The following is a 23,687-nucleotide window of genomic DNA, read 5'->3' on the forward strand; positions in this document are numbered from 1 at the left end:
TCTTGAAAGATGGGCAATGTAATCTGAAGCGTCGCTATTTTCGGAACTGATTGTTATTTTAACCAAATTTCTGTATTTTTTTTGCGTATATCCCTTTTACATTGGAACAAGGCGAAAGGTTTTTTTTTTTTTTTTTTTTTGGGCTGTGTGTGTGTGTGTGTGTGTGCTGTGATTATTGAAATTCTTATTTTTAAGTAAATTTTCATGGGCTGATCATGTGTTTAGTTTAATTTATTTTGAAAAGGACTAATTGAAGAGCTTCAATTTTTGTGTTGATTTGTATAGGTTATGTGGATATGAGTTTCCGGAAAGTATACGAGACTTTGCAGGAACTTTTTCCACTGGTAATTTCACTCATTCATTGTTGATTGAATTTTATTTTATGAGAAAACATTGGATGCTAGTTGATGTGATTAGGTTTATTGAATTTGAAATTTCTTATTTTTTCCCCCTTTTATTGCGGACAGATTGATGTTCGAGTTCTTAAAGCTGTTGCTATTGAGCATAGCAAGGATGTTGATGAGGCTGTTGTAGCAGTAATTGATGAGATAATTCCTTTCCTTGCTTCTCATAGTGTTTGTGACAGTGAGTAATTTTACTTCTCAGATTAGTGTTTGCATGTAGTATATTTTTCCAAATGATTTTTTGTAAACTTATTGAAGTTTTAATTAAAACAACTACACAAGGACATGATGATTATAGTTTTGGTAGTGGAAACATTGAACCGTCCGGTTCTGCTGATGATGGGCTAAGTAAAGCCGTTCGTGATGCAAATGCAGGGAATCCTGAGGTGGAGGGTGATATTGTTCGGTTGACGTTGACAGTGGATGATGATGTAAAAATGGATGCTAACATTCACTCTCAAGGTGAACCACTTGTGGTGGTTGGTGAAAATAGAGTGCACACTTGTCAAATTGAAGTTTTCGAAGATCCTGAAACAGAGAGAACACATTCAGCAGAAGATGGAACTCGATGTGGTGGTGATCCTCTGTCTACGTTGGGAATGTCGCTGGATGTGGAAACGGGTGTTGGGCAGAAGACGGATTGTATTCAGGCAATGGAAGCTGGGAAAGCTCGGGATATTTCTGTTAGTACTTCAGGGGTGGAGGCGGAGGTGTCTGATGTGCATGAGAGTAATTTAGATGGATTGAATTTACCTTTGTCGACTGATAGTGCTTCCAGCGGGAAAAACATTAGCAGTACTCTTGGAACGGAGGATGATTCAACCTTGAACGCGTCCATGTCTAATAAAAAGGGGATTATTGAGGTCTTGGAGGAAATTATTGCTGATGCAAGAAATAATAAGGTATCCAGAACATATATCATGTTTTAAATGTCTACCTATTTGCAGAAGCATCGGTATAATTTAAAATCAATTCTGTGGCTTCTAACGTGTTTCATTTGGTTATCGATATGATTTGTTTGGTTATCGATATGATTTGTATAGTAATAGCAATTGGGTGTTTAGATGGATGGCTTTGATCAAGCTTCTCAACATGCTTTGCAATTTGGTGTTTCCGTTTATGTTTTGACGTGACTTAAATATTTGATCTATGGCACTTACAGAAAACATTGTTCGCGGAAATGGAGTCTGTGATCAACTTGATGAAGCAAGTGGAGGTCGAGGAGCAAGCTGCGGAACAAGCCAAAATCGAAGCTGAAAGAGGTGATATTGATTTGCTGAATCAGGTCGAGGAGCTGAAAAGAATGCTGCAGCATGCGAAAGAAGCAAATGACATGGTTTTAATCCTTTTAATGACTGTATAGCATTCTTAGTAGGTATATTAAATCTCTGCCTTAGTTTAACTTTTTAGTTTGACCTCTCAGCATGCCGGGGAAGTTTATGGTGAGAAAGCCATCTTGGCAACAGAGTTGAGGGAGCTCCACTCTCGACTGCGTTCCCTATCAAATGACAGAGATCAATCACTTGCATATCTGGATGAGGCAAGTTCCGTCACGTTCGTTTCTGTAGAAACATCACCCCTGTGTATTATTCCTTTCACTTGTTATCTCTCACTCATTTAAGTTGAATGTCACGAGACCGGGGGAATTTGATCTGGGATGATCATATTTTTAATGTGAAAACAATATTTTGCTTTGATAAATTAAAAGCTTCCCATGTATAAATTAAAGATCTTTCGAGAAGTTTTTATTCTTGATCAATTCTTATGTCGATAAACTCGCAAGATGATTAGGGTGTGACTGGTGAACTGAGCTATGTGCTTTTGTCAGTGTGATTTGAGCTGAAATATATTCAAGTCTAACTATCTAGCATGATCTGATTTTTTCCATCATTTTGCTGCAGATGCGTCAATGTTTAGAGGTCCGACTAGTTGCTGCGGAGAATGAAATTAAATCTGCATTGATGAAAAAACTGGAGAAGGAAGAAGTTACTAGGAAATCCCTTGTTGAACAGGAATTAATCATGGAACAAGTGGTGCAAGAATCAAAGATACTGAGACAACATGCAGAAGATAATGCGAAGGTAGTAACGCCTACCTTTTAGATATTTACACTGCATAGAAGGATCAGATGTGAATCGGGAGAGTTTCTGTCAAGATTCTCAAAATGTGTTTTTATTTCTCGAACAAACACCTTCGCCCCTTTCTCTTGATAAACGCTGTATCTGTTTTGGTCTCTCGTGATTAATTCTGTTACTACCAATGCAGCTGCATGAATTTCTCGTGGATCGCGGGCAACTGGTAGATACATTGCAGTAAGTTGCTTTGTTTCTGTTAATTTCTGCAGCAATATCATTTTCTCGTATAACATTGCACACAATAACGCATGTGAACCTAGCATATGTCGAAATCCACTGAACTCGTAATTTTAACATTTGATGGCTTGTCTGAAGTCTGAGTTCGACCAGCTAAAGGAGAAATTCGACCAGCTAAAGTCTGAGTTTAACAATCCCTAAACAATTTTCTTTTCCTCAACAGGGGGGAAATTGCTGTTATATGTCAGGATGTGAAGCAGCTAAAGGAGAAATTCGACCAGCGTCTTCCGCTTGGCAAATCACTCTTCTCCGGCAAGACGAGTTTCCTCTTAGCTTCTTCGACCTCATCATTGAAAAGCTTCGTTCCAGATCAAGTGTAGCCTTTGGCAACCAAAGACGATGAACAATTGAACACCGGAAATGAAACAGATCACGTAAACGACCCTGAAAACGAACCAGCTAGGGTAGACTGCAGGTCGCTCGCGGAAAACTACGGATGGGAGCTTTTCGACAGCAGCGAAGCTAAAGCCTGAGTACTGGAAATACTAATACATATCACGTAAACGGGAGGTTTTCGACAGTCGTGACTGCATTTTTTGAAGATGAATAGAGGGAAAATAACTTGCAATCTTTTTTGTAGAACCTTGGTTCTTTTGACACCATCTTTTTTGGCTCTCTGAAATGAGTAGTATTTAATTGTAATAAAAGTGAAGCAAAAATTACATCTTTGATTACTAAGAAACACTAATAAGGTGCTCTTTTTGTTTTACATTGATATGTATATATATACATATATGGTCTTCTTCTAAAGCTACTCTACATTTGCAAGAACACAAAACTCTTCATTCATGCCAGCACAAAAGCAGCACGGTGCATCGCCATATGATGTAAAGCCGAGCTTTGTGTTCCCTCATTTGCTTCGAGCAACGTTGGACCGATCTCTGCTTCAAGCTTCTCGATTGGAAGGCCGTGTACGAAGCCATTTTTGTGCCTGAGAAAATGCTTTGAATCAATGAAGTATGAAGTGTGGGAATGAATATGATGAGGTGATTGTAGTGTCTATATATATGTGTGTGTGTGTGAAGAGAGAGAAGATATGAAAATGGGAACTTGTGGTGTGTGGGAAATGGTGGCCCTTGTTGAGAAAAAAACATTAAGATGACAAAGCAAAATGACCTATTATCAACTTCTACTTGTTGAGGGGACATATTGTTCCCCTTTATACATATGTACATGTTCTTGAATAAAGGCATTTTTTTGGAAATAAATTAGTTGCATCTATTGATCTCTTTAATTTGTTTGAGGGAGTGCAATTATTTACTTGCCTAAAATTTTAGATTTTTTCTTCAAGATTGAATGTATTCGATGGATTTGAGATGATTGGGAAATGTGAGTTGATATTCTTTTGGTGGGGGCTAAAGTGAGTTAGGTACTAATACTATTTGGATTTTTATGGAGGAAACAATTGATTTTATAGTAATTTAATAAAATTAACTAAGTGATCATTCAATTTTATCTCCATTGTTGAAGTTTACTCACCCCGTCCATGAAAATAGTCTTGTTTTAGATTTGATTTTAATATATCCAAAATTAGTTTCTATCTATTTATAACAAATTTATCTCTAATAATGTGAATCTCATTTTCTACTAACAAAATTCCGATCCCTTTTTTCCTCTACCTCTCTTTTATTTTATTAATTTTTCGTGAACAGGTGGAGTACTATAATTTTATTTCAACTTTTAACAATTGCATCAGTCATATCTCAACACTTGAAAACTCCTCAATTCTACCTCTATTTTTCCAACTTGTATCAAATTTATCAACATTTTAAAGAGAATTATTTCTAACTTTCAAACAATAAAATTTAAAGTGAAATGTTCATATGAATACATGATCCATTTATGCAAATATACCTAATCTTCCCCAAATACATAAACGAAATGGGGAACAAAAAGAAAAGCAAAAAAGACAAGTTTGATAGTAGATTTGGAGGTGTATAGACAAGGTTGATACGAATGACTATTTTGCCTTAAAAACATACGACATCTTCATTTTCTATATTAGGTTTAATCTATTAAAATATGGGCTTCCATTTATAAGTATTTGGATTTTGTGATGGATATGATTGACCAATAGTAATATTTTTATATGACAATTGTTCCTTTCAATACCAGTAACATTTTTTATATGTTAGGTACAAATATTTGCCCTTACATGGTATGTAGCCTATTGATTTATTTTTTTAAAATATACTTTTTTTTTTCAATTGTCATATCTATGTATGTTAAATACTTAACCATATGGAGTATTTTTAAAAAGAACAAATAATATGTCAAATAAAATGAATAGAAAAATATGAAGTTCAAAACAGGTCACATGGGGCAGTTGATATGAACCATGAACTAACAAATGGGCCCACAGCCCACGAATTGATTAAGAACTATCAAAGTCGATACATCTATTTATCATTACATTACATCCTTTTCTTTTTCCGACAAACCATAGTTTTCATCTTCTTCATTTAATTTGTTCCTTTGTTGAAATATGTTTTTTGACACCTCATTGTCTGCGTAATTAATGTGATAATTACGACAAACATCACCATATTTTTTTTATAAAAATGTTGCGATTTATAGGATAGATTATTTCAGTAATTTGCACAAAATATAGTTAAAGCAAAATGAAGAGGAAAACATTCTAAGGGTATAAGATATAAAATTTTATTTTTGTACATTTTTATTAAAATTATGTATTTTTAAAATTTTTGCTCATCTTTTATATACTCTATTTGTCCTATAAAAATGTGTGCACCTTCAATTTATGTATGTCTCATAAAATATGAGCATTTTTAATTATGGAAAGTCGTCTCAGCTCATTACTCATAAACATCAATTTATTTACAACTTAGTGATACCCATCATTATAATTTATAACTCATTAAACACTAATAATAACGTGAATCCCACTATACACTAAGGGCATCCGCAATGAGGCGGATGATGGCATCGTCCGCCACTGCAGCATCGCGGACGATGGGTCACGGACGATGCGACACGGTTTAGTTTTTTTTTAATTTTATTAAATTTTCAAAACCTATATATTCCTCTTTCACTTCATTTTTCACACTTCACTCTCATCAAATTCACTACATTTTCAAGCAAAATGGATTCCGGAGATTATCCGAATAGTCCGATGTTCGATGGTGCACGATGGCCGGGTACAGAACCCGACGAATACCGGTCATTCGACACCAACGCCGAGTACGATCCCGACTTTTCCACCGATTTATACGGGCTGTCCGACATGGAACCGTCTCCACACCGCCCCTCCGCCGCCGCAGCACCTCGTGGCCGGCCTGCCGCCGCCGCCGCCGCTTCTGGGTCCGCCACCAAGAAGAAGCGGACCAAGGCACGAGCCCAGAAGTTGCCAACAACGGAGGTGTGTGAAGAGTTCGCCGCGGGAAGGACGAACTACTCCGACCTCGAATCCATCGTCTTGACGAGATGTTGGATTGATGTTTTGGAGGATCCGGTGTACGCCAACAACCAGAGGGTGACTGCGTATTGGGAGCGCATCGCCGAGAAATACAACGCGGCCAAGTCGGCGAACGCGTACAAGCGCCACAGGGAGCAGCTCCGCAAGCACTGGGATCAAATAAAGAAGCAGGTAAATTTGTTCACGGCGGAGTACGAGAAGTGCGAGAGGGAGCAGGCCAGTGGCGAGAGTCTCGCGGATGTGCGGGACAAAGCGATGCAGTCGTACATTTCATTGTACGGCGATTTCAAGCACTACCAGTCCTGGGCGCTCTTGAGGGACAAGCAGAAGTTCGTTGGTGGTGTGATTCCCCAATCGACTGCGGCGAGGAGGAGGGCGTCGAAGCGCACCTTCAATGATTATACAAGTAGCGATAGAGGCGCGTCTTCGATGGACCTCAACAGTCCAGTGTTCGAGGATGAGAGTTCCGGCATACTGATGTCCTCCCGGCGTCCCCCTGGCGTCAAGGCTGCCAAGGGCAAGGGCAAGGCCACATCCTCCTCCGTCGCGCCGCCTGACCAAGCCCCGTCGCCGACCCCGAGTTCGACGCCGTCCTCGCCTTCGACCGCGGCCCATGTGTACGCGGATTTGGCGGCCTCCTCCGACTACCGGACGTTGTTGGACGCGCACACCGCTCTCATGCAAACGACCAACACGGCTCAAATCAAGGGCATTTAGCGGATGATCGATGGCCTCAGCCGCAAGTTGAGACTTCTCTAGACTAGCCTCCTTTTTTTGTATTTAGTGTTTTTTTTTTATTTCTTATTTTATAACTTTTTTTTTAATTAAGTAAAATTAGAATTTTCCTTTAATTGTGTTGTTTTTATTTGTTTATTATTTTTATTTACATTTGCAAACATAATAAAAATATAAATACAAAATAGTGAAATGCTTAGGGCGTCGCTTAGGGCGGGCTATAGTCCGCCCCACTGCAGGTGGAATAGGAGGAGGATAAAACGCTACGTGGCGGTGCATAGGGCGTCGCTTAGGGCGTCCCATTGTGGTTGCCCTAACACCATTTTAAGTTTTTTAACTATCATTCTCCCTATCTCTCATTTTACCAATTACTCCCTCCGTCCCCGATTAAGAGTCACATTTTGACCGGGCACGAGTTTTAAGAAATGTAAAGAAAAGTTGGTTGAAAAAATTAGTGGAATGTGGGACCATTTTCTTATATTAGTTTTATAATAAAATGTGAGTGAATTGAGTTAGTTGAATGTGGGACCTATTTACTATTTATGGTAAAAATGAAGTGTGACTCTTAATTGGAGACGAATTGAAATGGAAAAGTGTAACTCTTAATCGGGGACGGAGGGAGTATACTTTAATTCTTACGTCATTTCAAATCCGCATATTTTTTGGTGACTCAAAAAGTATTAATTTAATTAAAATATATTTAGTCCGTTCTTAAAACAATATACTTTTGCATTTTGGACCACTCCAAAAATTAGTCAATTTCTACTTTTAGTATTTCTTTCTAATAAAATGTACTACCTCGTTATCAGCTAATAATACTCTCCCCGTCCCACTTTAGGAGTCCCGATTTACTATTTTTGGGTGTCCCAATTTATTAGTCCCGGTTGGAATATTCCATAAATGGTATTAGACCCCACATTCCACTGACATTTTTCTACTCACATTTTATTAAAACTAATATAAAAAAGTAGGACCCACATTTCACTAATTTTTTTCACCAACTTTCCTTTACATTTCTTAATACTCATGCCGAACTCAACCGGGACTCTTAAAGTGGGACGGAAGGAGTATTATTCTTCTATTTTATTAATTTTATATTAAAATTTATATCACTCTTAATTTTTTATATTATAATATACACAAATGTAAATAAAAAATGATGCAAGTGAAGAGACGTGGTAATGATAGAAGAATTGTGGATGCTAATATTTGACACGTGTATTTTGTTGACCCGTATATTGGGGTAACGTGACTAGGACGGCTGACTCGGGCTGTAGGCCCAATAGGCCCACTCCACGTGCTAGCCTATGCCTCTATGTAGCATTAAAGTGTAGCACTCATACCTTCCAAAACCTTATCCCTTATCTTTATTTCATGTCTCCAATACTCTCAATTATCATAATCTCTTTTTCTATATAATCACCAATAATATTTGCATTTATGCATGTATTTTAGCTTTACAAATGTGGATAGTTTTTGACCAGTTGAGATCACCTAAATCTATTTCTTTTTCATTTTTATAGTTTTATATATTATTTTTATCAAAACAAAAGTACTATATACAAATTATACTAATTTTCCAATCTCATACTTTCAGAATATGCATATTAAGCCATAACTTTTATTATAGTGACAATGAAGCGCAACTCAGTTAATAAGACGTTTTCTCCCTAACCAATAGGTCAAGGCTTCGAGTCATCGCAGGAGACAGAAGTAGATTAAAATTACAGTGATGAATTGTGATATAGTGAAAGTTGAATTTTCCGTCTTTGTCGCGGTGAGGTAGATGAGTGACCATTGTTGACCTTTTAAATTAAAGATCTTTTTTTATTATTACAGTGATGAATTGTGACACAGTGAAAGTCGAATTTTCCATCTTTGTTGCGGTGAGTTGCGAACCGCACTTATGAACCGAAGCTTGCGGTGAGTTGCGAACCGCACTTATGAACCGAAGCTGCGAACCACAAATAGAAAAAGGCAAAATGCCCTAAAAATTAAGATGCAAATTAAGAAAAAGCCCTAAAATTGATTAAATTAGTGAAGACAATAGCATTTCAAGTCTACATAGACAATATCGTTTTGATGAACTGTATATTGTGCACTTCAAAAAATCCAGCTTCCACATCTTGACAAAGATGATAAAAAAAAAATAGTCTTATGGACAAATGTGAAATTTTAAAAAAGTTGATATGGTCCACTAGAAATTAGATAAATTTTCATCAAATAAATACATAAGTAGTACTACTAGAATAATAGACATGAAGATGTTACAATATAAAACCAAAGAAGTAAACAAACAAAAAAGTAAAAAAATACAACAGAGATTGTATGTTGATAAATACACATCTATAGCTAGTTTGATGCATCATTGAGTTAATAATTCAACTCATATCTCAACTTTCTCCCAATGCTTTCTTTACATCACCCTGCAACCATAAATGCCAATTAGAATCATAGAGAGAGAGGGAGGGACGAGCCCGAGGGTGGAGGGAGGACCTCGATAGCCAATGGTGTCGTAGACGTTGCATAGCGCTTGATTACATTTCCGTCTCTGTCGACTAAAAACTTGGTGAAGTTCCATTTGATTTGGGAGCCGAACCAGCCGCCTTTGCTTGCTTTAAGGAACTTGTACACCGGTGCTGCATTCGGCCCATTCACTTTCACCTGAGAGTTTAGTATAGTATCAAACAGTTAAACACGAAAGAATCGCGTTGCTTTAGCCACAAATGGCTTCAACCATCCTAAGCAGAAGAGCATTTCACCTAAAACATCATCACAAAGTAAGGAAGCCGGAAACTAGTTATGAACATGTTTCGTGGTTGCCATTTCAATAATGCCAATAATGAATTATCAATTTCTTGCAATTCTAGGCATGCTCACTAAACTCCCTAAATATAGTAAAGCAGTGAAATTTACCGGTCGAATATAACTGAAAATCCATTAAAAAGCAAGTAGATTTATAGAGTGATGGCCAGCTTGAAAAGAAGTGTCATGTAACATTCTCCTAGAATAAGTTACATGTTTAATAAGTATAGCAAGACGTGAATACACGTTTTCACTGACTCTCAGTGTCATCAGCCTATGTGAGATAAGATAACAGCTCAGTGTCAAGCAAGATGCAGAAGTATATGATATTTTTTGGACTATTTCGAATAGGATTACGACAGACGACATCATATTTTCCAAAACGAAGACCGAAAAAAAGTCAATTTATTTTTTGATTGATTAGCCATTAGGCTTATGTTGGTAACAACTTGGATACAAAAAAAGAAAACACAGTCGATAATTTATCAGGTCGAACCCTTAAGAACTACTAACGTTCGTATAAACCACTATTATGATGAACATAAGGAACTACTAATCCATTGAAAAGTTGATACATTCTTTTAGTTTCAGATTTGAATCTTCGGATCAATGAAAGATATTCACTTTCTGGCACTACACTCAACGAGCTATAAACTAACAAGAAAATCATCATGAACATCGATCGATCACAAAAACGATTCTTCAAATTTCATGTTTTTTATTCTGAATTTTCCAATTTTGACAAAGTAGTATCCTACATTTGTCCATGATCATCAATCAAGACCTTCCCAAAACACTTGAACCACAAAGACAAGGCAAATGCAACCAAATGAAATCGAGTTACCTTCTGGAAAATGGGATACTCGGCCTTGAATCTCGTGCAAGCAAACTGTTCTGCATCTTCACTTGTTCCGGGCTCTTGATACAAGAACTGGTTGCAAGGGAAGGCCAATATCTCGAAACCTAATTCGCAGCATCAAATCATAAACTAAGCCAATCTATCACAAATTTTTCTCAACATAGATGTCTCAAACTCATTCCAATTTCTACAAAGTATTATTATTACTCCCAAAACACAGAGCAAATAAGAAAAAAAAAACACAAACCTTTATCCTTGTATTTTGAGTATAGCTCAGTCAATTGGGTGTAATTCGAATTCGTGAACCCACTGTGATAAGTTTAACCAATCAAATACAGATATGAAACACAAATTAGAACAAAACCCATGAAAAAGATTGAATTTTTTCTTCAAAAAAATAAAAACAAATAAGGAATCTAATCACCATTTTGAAGCGACATTAACAACAAGCAAGACTTTCCCTTTATAGCTACTGAGGTTCACATCATTACCCTTGCTGTCCTGCTCAAAACCAATCAAAATTGAATCTTTACACACAATTGACAAGCAAGAAACGGTTTTTCTCAGACAACACCCCAAAAAGAGGATTAAAAATCGAACCTTTACTGTAAATTCGTGTATGGATTTTTCTGGGACTGAAGAAGAAGCGCCCATCTCTCTCTCGACAGATGATGGATGTGTGAATGCAAATTTAAAGATTGAAAATTTTGTGATGCTGATGTGAATGGGATTAGAGTGATCACATGAATTGGGTAAATGGGATTATCTTGCATCATTATACAGCTGTTTTTTTATTCAATGTTTGGAAAAAGGGGCTCACATTTTTGCCAGACCAGTGTCAAACTGTCAATGCTGTATGCTTATTTATTTTTCAACAACTCTTTCGAATAAGTATTTAATTATTGTACACTTGAAAATTGAAATGGAGTTCTGCTCATTTATGTCACAATAATAGTTAAGTTTGCAAATTATCATATGCTCCTTCCATTTTAGGTTAATTAATTTATACTCATTTTATAATCATCTCTAATTAATTGACTGATTTTTTTGGAAAGCTCTCTTTATCTTATCTATTTTATTCTCTATTATAGTAATAGTAATACTTTATTATCTTCACAATAATTTATTAAATATTTTTTTTCTTCATTGATAGTATATCCAAAAGAATTGTCTGAATTAATTGGAAATAGATGGAGTGGCAGAAAATTAGTGCCTTTGGATAGATGAACATTATGTTTTCATAAAATTAGTCATGCCCAATGTTAAAATTTTAAAACACTAGTAGCGTTTAACGATTGATACATATATGACGACCAAGTGCGTTATAATTGGTAAAACGTCTCATCTCCGATCAATAAGTTGAGTTTTAAATCACCTTAGAATCATCTATGTGTATGGGATGGATATAAATTTTAGTTAAAAAGGAAAGATAAACGTATACATAAACGAAATAATCATGATTCCAAGTAGAAAAGATAACTTAGATAGTTTGACATAATAAGAGGATAACTTAGATAGTTTGATGTAATCATTACTAAGTAGAACAAAATAACAGGATGGTTGATTATTAACTATGAAATCATTATTTATCACGAAATTAATTCTTAATCAGTTTCAAAGTTCTAACTATGAAATCATTATTTATCACGAAATTAATTCTTAATCAGTTTCAAAGTTCTAACTATTTGATTAGTGTGTGAAATAGAGTAGAAAAGCATAACCACTCTGACTTAAAAGTAAATTACTCTATTTTTAGTGCCAGTCTTAATCACACTACTCAAGAGCAGAAGAATTCAGACAAATCAACTTAGGAAATTATATACTGAATATCAATAGCATCAGACATTTTTACACACAGAAATTACAGTTGATGACACTTCAATGTTAATTTCAAATCCTACAAAAATGTAAACACTGTCAAAATTTGTAAACACTGTCAGCCCCTGAATGCATATATACAATTGAATGAAATCTCATGCTCATTTTCTTCCTTGCTCACAGTATTAAGGCAAGTCGAGCCACAGCTTCGAAACATATCCAACCTAGCAAAGAGATGACATAATAAGCGAAAAGACGAATAACGAGACTGACTAAAACAGCTTGTCAACCAATAATACCACAGTTCGAAGCAGCTGTCTCGGAAATATTATCTTGGTCTCCAGAAAGGACCTAAAACACAACCGCGGTAACTAAGGTAAGAGCGTAGTGTTCAGGTCGAACTTTCACAAAGTGCCAATTGTTATGCATGTGTAAAAAAGCTTGGTAAATTCTTATTAACCTTTATGCCATCTGGGGATAGATTCCATACCTCTATTTGCCACAGGAACAGGACCTTCGAAAGATGACCTGTTAAATTGCCTGTGGTTCATGGGTCGTGGAGGAAAATTCCATCTATTGTCAGGAAATGGTGGCTCACGAGGAGGACTGCAGTATGGCATGGGTGAACGATCATCTGGGTAGCATGGACCTGGGAGAGAAAGAAAGGAAAGATAAATAAGGAGTGACAATAAGACTAGGGCGCAAGCAGGGAAAAACGGACTTACCAGAGATTGACGGAAATGGAGGTCTCCAGCATTCCCCAATATTGTCATGTGGTACAAATTTATTCCTGCCACGAGCCTTATAGAAGTTCCCATTATCTACATCGCGTATGTGATATCTATTGGAATGTGAGGATGGTGGAGTATTCCTTCGTGCTTGTATCCTTTGTCCATGGATATAAGAAAACCGATTTGAAGGAGCAGGGTGAGGAGGTCGCAAATGAAAACCCTTGTTGAGAGAATCAGTTTGTCGGTTGCTATAAGAAGCCCGACTTGATACATGGGAGGTAGGCCGATCGCCGTACGAACACACACTATTAGAATCGGTCATCTGTCTATGCCTCTGGCCTTCAAAATCTTTATTTTCACGAACATAATGGCGCACAGCATCTGTAGCCGTTGGCTTGACTCTTGCCACAATACTCAGATTTGATCTGTTGGCATGATAATTTCTCTTGTACTCCTGCAGATGCACAAACATCATATTGATAGTAAATAACTTCAGCACTTACTCATCCAACAAAGTAGCAGCAGTTGTAGTAAGCTAGGATAGAAAGAAACCTGACGACTAGAATAAGGCTTTGACTTGCAAGGTAAGTTAGAACTTGATAATGAAGCAGATGTAAGTGCCCCATCCTTAGGTTCCTGAGGGGTAAATGGTGCTTCATAATGGTTTTCGGATTGATGATTTGGTATCGTCTGATCTGCTCCAGTAATATTACTGGTGGAAGCAATTTCTCCTTCACAACATGGAATCACATCCTCCATTTCAAGCTCGCCATCGACATCTTCCAAGATATGGATGCGCTTATCAACTGCTGGAACTGGAGTATTCTCTCCTTCGCTATTTTTAACATTATGCTCTGGAGTAACAGCCTCATAGCCCTCTCCATCGGAATCAGTTCCACCATCAATATCTCTAAGCATATGAGGCATACAGAAACCAGGAAGCTGAATGCTTGAATTGCTAAAGAAAAAGATGAAGCAGTTAGTAATAATCTGGAATTTTCTCATCATATTTAAAGACAACAGCCAATTTAAAACACAAGATTAAACCTTCATGTTATTAGTTAGATTACAACATTTGTTACATGTGTACATAATTCAATAGGTATTATATGAAATAAGGTTCATGATTTTCCCTCTACAACTAGTTATAATGGTGGAACGGTATCCATCTTATATAGTACTCCCTCCGTCCCAAGATATTAGACCCCTTTCTTTTGGGCACAGGAATTTAGGAGATGTTTTGTGGTGTAAGTGGAGTTGGTAATAAAGTAAATTTTTACCACAAATAGAAATGGCTCAAGTATGTTGGGACACCCCAAAATGGTATATGGGTCTAATATCTTGGGACGGAGGGAGTATAACATTATCGTCTTTTTACATACAGGTAATATATACACATACATATACAACAATCGGTATATAAAGTGTGGTATAAGAGCTGATCACAAAATTGAAACATGTCTTCAGGTTTAATTCTGACTTGGGACAAAATTAAAGCCAATTTCTACAGGAAAATGGAACTTGAAACTTGAAATGTAAATTATGTAACCAATTAATACTAGATTCATAAACTTAGTATCTTAATAGCGTATCGTTGTGGCTTTAGACCTAATAAAAATCCGATCAAAATGGAACTTCCAGAGACACCAATAACTGTTAAATTCATAGATATAAACAAATTAAGGCTATACGTACTGCAACCAAACCAACTCATCTACCATATTTAAGTGCGGCAAGAATCTAAAAAAGTTCGATCACATAAAGCCACTTTAATATGTTCAAGACATAGGCTATATATACTGCAAGTTGCAACCAAACCAACTCACCTTCCATACTCATCCACACCCTCCAGTTCTCTTATAGGATCATCAAAAGCCCTTTCATTTCTCAAGGGTCGATGAGAGCCAACAAGAGGATATGAACCCGTACCACAAATGACATCAAGCTCACGGATATGGTGGTGGATTATTGATTCAGGAAGGATCTTTCGTTGCTGCCACACTCTCAAAACCTACCCATCAACAGAGTAAAGGGGGGTGTTACAGAATAGTTTTCTCAAGTAAGAATCATGATAAGAAGGTCAAATAGCTGCACAGTTGGGAATCAGTCTACTAACTTTCAAACACTGTCGATGATTTTCACAAGAGCTACGACCAGGAGCAGCAGCTAATAATAATCGGGGTAGAAGTGCCTGGATTGCAGATGGATAAACACCACCATCACCTGAGAGCAATATGATTCGGTATAAATATCTTGCATGATACCATAACCACAAAGGAGGTACATAGAAGGTTACACAATTTGCAATCATACTGCAAGGAATAACTTACCCTTGATGCCTCGGGAGCACTGCATAATAGAATCAACAAGTAAAAACAAGTCAACCTTTTTCCGCAAAGTTGACTCCCTTTCCAAATTTTGGGCAAGTATTTCCACCACCTAGATCACAAAAAGGAAAAGTTATCACTAAACTGCCACTGGAGGTGCCCTCTACAACATCTAACAGCATTTATCTCCAAGCAAACCATTTCACAAAAGATCAGCTACATGTTTTTTTATATCAAGTCATGCAGCAGACCAATAACAGAATCGGGACATAGGGATAATCAAAGTACCTACCACGGAATGCATAACATAGCAAATTTGGTTGCTCACAGACAAGTAAAAGACTCGATGTATAAATAGTTGAAGAACTTAACTTAAAAATCCTATGGGTGCTATTAATAGTTTACTACTGCAAATTATTCACACTAAACCACATCTTAGAAAATTTTGGGGCCAAAAAACGCTCTGCATTATAAGAAAAATCTACCTTAGTTGCAAAACCAAGTTTTGCACAGTCAATTGCTATCCGTGTAGCTTGGCCTATGCTCTCTTTGGTTCTTGTCAATGATCTAATGATTGCTTGAAAGGACGACAAAGATTCCCCTTTGCTGGTACATTTTCCAGCAAGTTTAGTCTTTTCCAGATGCAACGGGGCATCTGTACTGGAAGAGCTATTATGCTCATTATTATTGTCTAATGAACCTAAGTTGCATCCGGAAGAACTTGGAGAAGATGCTTTTGCACCATCTGCCCCATCAGTCAATGATGAGGTAGACTGAGCGACTGAAACAGTTCTATCTTCTATGTGGTCATAGGATGTTGAAGTGGAATGTAGTATAGAATGACGATGACTGCTATCCAGAACCTTCGTAGGAGTATCATCTGAGAGCACAACACTTGAGCCCAAAGATGCTGAACATGCTTCTTCCAGAAACTCAGTCCTTAAAATAGAAATATGAAATACCAACATTATAAAGCTAATTAAAACAAGAAATCAAAAACCCTGGACAGGGATAGTAAAGTTTACCGCTTACTGTCGTGGTTTGTCTTATTTGGTTCATCACCTTTACCATCTGCACTATCAAGCTGGACACGGGTGTCACCATTAGGTGAACAACCGGTACTTCCTTCCACATAGTTAGAATCTAAGTTCATCTGCGAAATATCAGGATCAGATGTCTCAGCAACTTCTTTCAAGTCTGAACATACAGTCTTGGAGTGATCGGCAAAAGACATTGTCGTACCGACTGTATTGCAGTTCAGATGAGTGGACTGCTCACTAATATTAACAGAATCTTGTTTAACATGATGCTCAGCATCAGTTTCTACAGGAAGATCATTTAACATGCACAAATTTACTCGTTTACTGTCAGCACCTTCCACACATTCAACTGAACTTCTGTACCTTACAGGATCTGAACTATCAATACCACGAGTTTTAGTTTCTGAATCACTTTTTGGGGTTTCTGCCTCCGACTTTGTACGGAACTCAGAAGCATGCACTAGAGAGTCACCATTTCTTAGGTTCTTAGTCGATTTCGATTCCAATTCAACCTCATCTCTTTTTCCCATTGACAGTTCAGAGCTTTCCAAAAAGGGAGCATTAATTTGAATATTTGGAGCTGCTGAGCAATCTGAAGCTCGTTCAGAATATTCAGCAACATTAGCAGACATAGCCTCCAAGGCACGATGAAGGCGTTTAGATGGAGGTAAAGCAGCTTCCCCATCCACATAATTCTTTCTAGTCACAGAAAGGATAGGCTTCACAAGACTTGCATGTGATAGAAATGAAAAGGTTGGACCTTCTCCAACGGATTCCTTGTCGGCACCGTCTACCTGGAGACTTGGATGCTCAGAGGACTCTGTAACAACACTGCCAGGAGCTTCAGACATTTTTTCTTCTTTAAGTACTAAAGTGACTTCTTCCTCCGCTGTTGGTGATAGAATCCCCATACGAACTCTGGCTCTCTTTACTAGAGGCAAGTGTTGATCACCATCATCCTTAGCATACTTTTGGGCTGTTTTCTCACTAAAAGTGGGGGAAACACAATCATTTCTCAGCATTCCTGCATCTGAAGCTACTACATCAGGTTTAGCTGCCTCAACAGTATCATTATTGTGTCTTTTTCTGTTTGGTTTCCTTCTTTTCTTAAAGATAATATTGCTACTTTGAAAGTCAAGGCTATTGCTTAACTCACTGTTCCCCTCAGTATTTTCAGTGAAGGGCTGCTCCAATCCCACTGGCTTACAACCAGAGTCATCATTGTTACTAAGGGTGTCAGAGTCCCCAGTCATAATTCCAGAATCACTCTCTTCAATGCTATCACTTGATACAAAAGCAAGTGAGCCAACATCCTCACCAACAGAATCATCAGTTGACTTCACAATCCTCTTACTTCTTCTAAAAGATCTATCATCTGATACATTTGCACCTGAGCATCTAGAGCTCCTGGTGTTGATGGTAGAAGGTATCAGGGTACTTTGGGGTCTATTAGCAGCTACCCTTGATGAACTTCTCAACACAGGAACAGATTTCCTTCTCCTTGCACCACTTTTCCTAGAAACATCGGATTGGTCCCTTGCCAAATAAGTTGCAGATATAGGTTTTTCTGTAGACACCCTTTTAGAAGGTATCTCGTCCAATTGCATGTCCTCATCCTGTAAAGCATCTTCCGCAGCTGCAGCTAAAGCAGCTTCAGTTAAAGAATTCAGATCATGAGTGGTCCCAGTAGAAAGTTGTTTAACTGTAACCACTACTGCATCATCTTTCACACATTCAGTCAAAGGTCCATCTCTGTTCTCATTGGCTATATTAGTTCCATCTGTATCATTAGTCTTGGAGACTTTATCTTGTTTCTTCAATTTCTCAAAGCAATTTATTATGTCATTCACTGCTCGGACAAAATCAGTGCCTTTCCCGTGGCGTCTTCCTACTAGAGATGCCTTCTTCTCTTCCGTGAATTCTTCTACATCAGCATGATTACAGAAAGCACTGCACAAGACCCATTTCAGAAAGAAAAAAAGGATCATAAACAGTAACATAGGCCATGGTAATAATTCAGCCATAATATCAGCTATCTGCATGCACTACTAATGTAGCATTAAACACAAATGAAAAAAAAGTATAATTCCATTTAATGGCTATCATTCAAAATTGGATATCATTTATATATTTGCACACAACACACACACACACACACACACACACATGTACATATATACAATTAAATTAGATTTTAATCTAGTTCAAGGAAATGTGATACCTACATTACTGGAAGACAAATGACTAGACTCGTCAGAATTATGTTTGCTCAATCAGCAAAACACTCTTTCAAACCAATAAAAATTAACTTCCCAACTGACTAATGCCTGTCTAAACTAACACGATTCAAGGTTTCGACATTATTATTACTTTATAGAAGTTCAACTGAATCGTGCATAGCTTATGCATTATAAACCATTAGTGTTGTAAGTACATCAATGTCGATGCATGTATCTGTAACAGAGATACTAAACATGCAGTTAAAGAATGCGGGCAGCACTAAAAGGTGAAGTGCTAAATTAATATCAACGAGGATACACAAAGCAAAGCATTTACAAGCGTACTGCGGGAACTTGATGAATAGGAATCCAAATAAAGAAGCTCACTGAGTGATTCTAATTCATTCTATTAAGTATAGTTTTATCAGAATAGGAATTTCATAAATCAATGAAAAGGGAAACTGAAGAACAAGGGGGAAATTTAGAAATTAAAAAGCAATATAACCTGAGAAAGCAAATAACTCACATTTGTTCAGTACCAAAAAAATGTACTACTACTTTCTTCGAGTCAGCAGTGTAACCCCACTGTTCTGGCTCACTCACCTGCCATGGAAAATTTGGGAGAAACACACAGTCAGCATTGTTTTAAAACTTTCAATAGCTCCCCTGGAAAAAGTTGGGAAATTTTCACCAAAAAATTTGTCTAAGCCATGAATGTTCAGATCAAAAAACTGAATCATCAAAGAAAAATTATTTGTGGAGAATCGAATTGGTAAAATATGTGAATCATGTGAGATGTCCATCCAAAGCATGCTCCATAAAACAATAGGATCCTAAGCCAATTCCCTATATAGTAAATCACCAAAGCCACCTATACTATCTAATAACAGAAAATTGGTGCGAATGAGTTTGGTAAGTTCATTAAGAGAAGTTATTATATTGGAAAGATGTATAAAGGTTATACGATTTGTGCTCAGGCTTGCAACCTTCATGCATTCCCAAAACCCACAAAACTCTGAGCCATATAGGATAGAAAACTACGATCTAACTGAAAAGTTACATTCCTTTCTCCAAATTTGAAAGAAGAAAACTATAAGATATATGAATCAAGGCATGGTAAAATCAATGGGGTGGCAATGCATTCATTTCTCATCCCAGATCATCTCTACTCTCTACCATTAGATACGTCAAATCCATTTATGCGTCTATTGGGGCCTATAGGTGAACGAAGAAGGGTACCATGCACAAATATAATAAAAATATACAATAACCAAAATACTTTCTCTATATCTTATACTATACATTTATTTGATCAATGTCAATAAGTGTCATCATGATGCTTATATACAATTCTAAATGGGAAATTTGAATCAAACGCCAGATAAAAATCTTTACTATGATGCTTATATATATAACCAAGTCATATATGATAAACTTTTCTGATAACATACTAAACTAAACCAAACTAAACTAACATCCCAATACGTCTTGGGTGGTATGGTCCCACAAGTTCATGCCAAAAACCTGATCCTACCAGAATTCAAATACTACTGCTATACTCCAGTGCTGTCAACAACCAGGAAGCCACTTAATAGCTAGACGAATAGTAGACCAATACAATCTCAAGAAGGCAAGAACTCACAGTAATCCAATCCAATCCAATCTTATTCTTCTTATATTCCTTAAAAACAACTTGCAATTACGTTTCTCAAGTTCTTTAGATACAATGCTAACTTACCAAAATCAACATTAAGTTTGACTGCAAACCTACTTCACGAGGGCAAGAAAACAGATTCCAATCCAAAATTATAACTATCACATCAGATTCATAGATACCAAAAAACAACACAAAAAAATTCCAAAACTGTAACTAATATAACTAGCAATCACTACAGCCTCACTAAACATCCACCCCCAAAACTAATTCAATCAATCAATAAAAAGGTAAATTAAAGACATACCGCCGCCGGCCAAGCCGGAAATCCTTTGACTTTAGCAAGCACGAGATCGCCTACCTTCCACTCCCGCCGGGCGGCAGCTGCTGCCGCAGCTTTATTGGCACCTTTTCTCCTTCCCGGCGCCATTCAACTACTACTTCAACTAATTATCCCCACACATTCAGCAATCAAATCCAGTAACAACATAAAACCCTAGTATCCTGCTCTAATTTTCGCATGTAACGCCAATTATTCTCCAAAAAGGAAATTGAGTGCAAAATAAGAACTTCGTGGCTCATATATAACTGAGTGCAGTGAGGTGAGCCCTAATCCCCATCACATAGCGTGGGGTTGGGGTAGTAAGAGAATGGTGTTGGGTGAGTTTTTGTGGAAGGAAAGCTGTGATAATTGAAGAAAACAGATATGAATGTATTGGTTTCTTTTCGTGAAGGCGTTTGTGCTAACGTGCGCAGCTGTAGATACTGCGTTATCGTAAACGTACGGGACTTCGGCCCAAATCCGTTTACATATATGTCCAATTTTGGGGCCCATTACTGTTTCTATTTGTTCATCGGAGAAATTAGTGGTGTGTGTGTTATGAAAGATACTCAATTTAGTGGTACTAATTATTTGTAATTTCAAATGCTCATTCTCTCCATAAAAAAAAATAGTCTTATTTACGGAAGCTATGAGTTTTAACGAGAAATTAATAAAGTAAGAAATAATAAGAGAAAAAAGTAGGTAATATAAGAGAGAGTAAGTGAAAAAGTAGATAATGTAAGAGATAATAAGCCAAAAAATGAATAAAATATGAGAGAGAAGAAAAAAAAGATAAAATATAAAATATGACTTTTTTATTTTTAGAAATAATACTATTTTTTATGAACATCTCAATGTGGCAAAATGAAATTATTTAATGAAATTATTTTTCATTAGTAAGAGTAAGTGTGAACTGGGATGTGCACTTGTCATACTACTAAATTTATCGCTTCTTTAATTTTCTTTTATTACTACTATCATGAATTGTACTCCTTATTTTCATAAAAATAACAGTATAAGTAAGTTGGTAAGTACAGGCAATCGCACGGAATATGAAGAAGACTCGTAGTCGTCGTGTTACTTGGAAGTTCATTCCAGATTTCTAGGCATATTTTATACTTTATGCTAACATGTAGGAGTAATATAAAGAATACTCCCTCCGTCCTCCATTAAGAGTCACACTTTGATCGGACACGAGTTTTAAAAAATGTAAATAAAAGTTGATTGAAAAAGTTAGTGGAATATGGGACCCATTTATTTATATTAATTTTATAATAAAATGTGAGTGAATTGAGTTAGTGGAATGTGGAACCTACTTACTATTTATGGTAAAAATGAAGTGTGACTCTTAATTGTGGACGGATCGAAATGGAAAAGTGTGACTCTTAATCGGGGAAGGAGGGAGTAGTATATTACTCCCTCTGTTCCAATGAAACATAAAATATTTGATTTTCAGCATATAATTTTGTGCATTGTTGTTTTATGAGTTAATAAAGAAAAATAAAGGAAGAATAAAAATAAAGTAAAAATAGTATTATTCCCATTAAATATTTTATTTTTAATAAAATAATTATAAAATAAATATTTTTATTTTAAATAGGACAGAGAGACTATTGCTAATTCCATAGCGCCGCTTAAAACTCGGTATATACATCCAATTTAAAATTTTGAATCTAAAAAAAATAGTGATGTACTAACAAATCTTAACAACTAAGAAAACGAAAGAGGATATATTCAAAGTGGGATCGGAGTTCTAGATTTGTCTATGCCGAGCAATATTTTGAATTTACAATTGATATACAGTCATTTATGAATGAGATGAGACGATTTTTAAATAAAAATTGTAACAACTCACTACGTATATACTTCCAAGTTATACTCTATTCCCAAAAAATTAAAACCCAAATATCTTTTTAATGTATCTAATGGGCTGTCAATAATATTATAATATCACTTTAAATAAAATTTCTCAATAAGGAGATTACTTTAACATGGCCTATAGTAATATGCAATTCCCAATTGCCTAAAATGTTTATCTTTCCCCCCTAAAAAAATGTGATGACATAATATCGAAGGCATGAATTCATAATTCATACAAATACACTCAAAATTTGATTATAGCACAAGATTCTTATTTTGCTACCTCTTGAGAAACAATTGTCTATGTCAAAATTTTAACAGTATCTGAATAGTACATTATGCTTTTGGGTTAGTACAAACGGTGTTGGCATTTTGGTCATGACATTAAATAAGAAGAGCATAAAACTAGCTACTACCGAACAATTTAAACGAATTAAGCACAAAAGGAAAGTGACAAATGACAACAACATTAATATATGGAGTAAATGCCAAAATTGATCTTGAATATATGTTCATTTTACGATTTTAGTTCTAAACTTTATCTTTTGAATTTTTTGGTCCTGTACATTTTTAATTGGATCACAGTTGGTCCTCCGTTAACAATTCCGTTAACTATTTTGACCAACTTGAAGATGTTGACTATGATTACCACCCCTGCTTAAAACCTTAATTACTTTGGGTTATCATCTTCCGAAACACACTCTCAATCAATCCGAGTGCTAGTTCGCCCACAGCCGCCGCCCGCCCCCACGCACCCCCTCCCTCCACAGCCCCCGCCGCCGAGAAGTCGTTCATCTCATCAACAAAATCGTCGACCCCTACGCCTTTGGCTCCGGCGGTTTGGACACTCCGTTTCGCTTCGAGCCCGACAGGATCGACTCGGAGATGAGGAGATGCCTCGAGAGCAGGAATTTGAGCTTCTATCTCGACGAAGACAGGGGGATTTTGTACCTGCAATTCTCCATGTCTGACTGCACACTAGCTGAGGCGATGCTGTCGGAGGGGAGAATGGGTGGGAAGACGGAGGAGAGAAGAGGACTGCCGCCGGAGGCGGCGACGGACGGCCGTGCTGGAGGGCGGCGGCAGCAGCAGTGAGAATGAAGAG

General features: G+C 36.8%; 4 protein-coding genes across 4 annotated transcripts; 1 reads left to right on the forward strand and 3 right to left on the reverse strand.

The window, feature by feature from the left end:
* The first annotated feature begins 135 nt into the window (after window positions 1–135).
* On the forward strand, window positions 136–3,442 carry LOC125217741 (uncharacterized). The gene is made up of 8 exons (XM_048119264.2): window positions 136–344; window positions 468–585; window positions 780–1,306; window positions 1,567–1,740; window positions 1,828–1,944; window positions 2,306–2,485; window positions 2,670–2,716; window positions 2,940–3,442. Exons 1-8 carry the CDS (start codon window positions 297–299, stop codon window positions 3,094–3,096), a joined length of 1,368 nt encoding a protein of 455 aa, XP_047975221.1. The 5' UTR covers window positions 136–296; the 3' UTR covers window positions 3,097–3,442.
* Window positions 3,425–3,756, reverse strand: LOC148933717 (small polypeptide DEVIL 14-like). Its single transcript, XM_089062985.1, has one exon. It carries the CDS (start codon window positions 3,697–3,699, stop codon window positions 3,559–3,561), a length of 141 nt encoding a protein of 46 aa, XP_088919111.1. The 5' UTR covers window positions 3,700–3,756; the 3' UTR covers window positions 3,425–3,558.
* A 5,364-nt stretch (window positions 3,757–9,120) lies between these two features.
* Window positions 9,121–11,445, reverse strand: GPX4 (glutathione peroxidase 4). Its single transcript, XM_089062984.1, has 6 exons — window positions 11,212–11,445; window positions 11,036–11,112; window positions 10,859–10,920; window positions 10,597–10,715; window positions 9,444–9,611; window positions 9,121–9,373 (listed from the first exon to the last, which is right to left on the reverse strand). Exons 1-6 carry the CDS (start codon window positions 11,263–11,265, stop codon window positions 9,341–9,343), a joined length of 513 nt encoding a protein of 170 aa, XP_088919110.1. The 5' UTR covers window positions 11,266–11,445; the 3' UTR covers window positions 9,121–9,340.
* A 958-nt stretch (window positions 11,446–12,403) lies between these two features.
* Window positions 12,404–21,142, reverse strand: LOC125217740 (protein HUA2-LIKE 3-like). Its single transcript, XM_048119263.2, has 12 exons — window positions 20,708–21,142; window positions 19,273–19,349; window positions 16,513–18,477; window positions 15,973–16,426; window positions 15,491–15,599; window positions 15,277–15,383; window positions 14,987–15,171; window positions 13,713–14,118; window positions 13,155–13,614; window positions 12,920–13,078; window positions 12,729–12,780; window positions 12,404–12,653 (listed from the first exon to the last, which is right to left on the reverse strand). The coding sequence occupies exons 1-11, from the start codon at window positions 20,828–20,830 to the stop codon at window positions 12,758–12,760; spliced, it is 4,068 nt and encodes a 1,355-aa protein (XP_047975220.1). The 5' UTR covers window positions 20,831–21,142; the 3' UTR covers window positions 12,404–12,653; window positions 12,729–12,757.
* Window positions 21,143–23,687: the final 2,545 nt, after the last annotated feature.

Source organism: Salvia hispanica, chromosome 1 (assembly GCF_029641045.1).
Source record: "Salvia hispanica isolate PSC_SH4W2 chromosome 1, Shi_PSC_v1, whole genome shotgun sequence".
Taxonomy (NCBI): Eukaryota; Viridiplantae; Streptophyta; class Magnoliopsida; order Lamiales; family Lamiaceae; genus Salvia; species Salvia hispanica.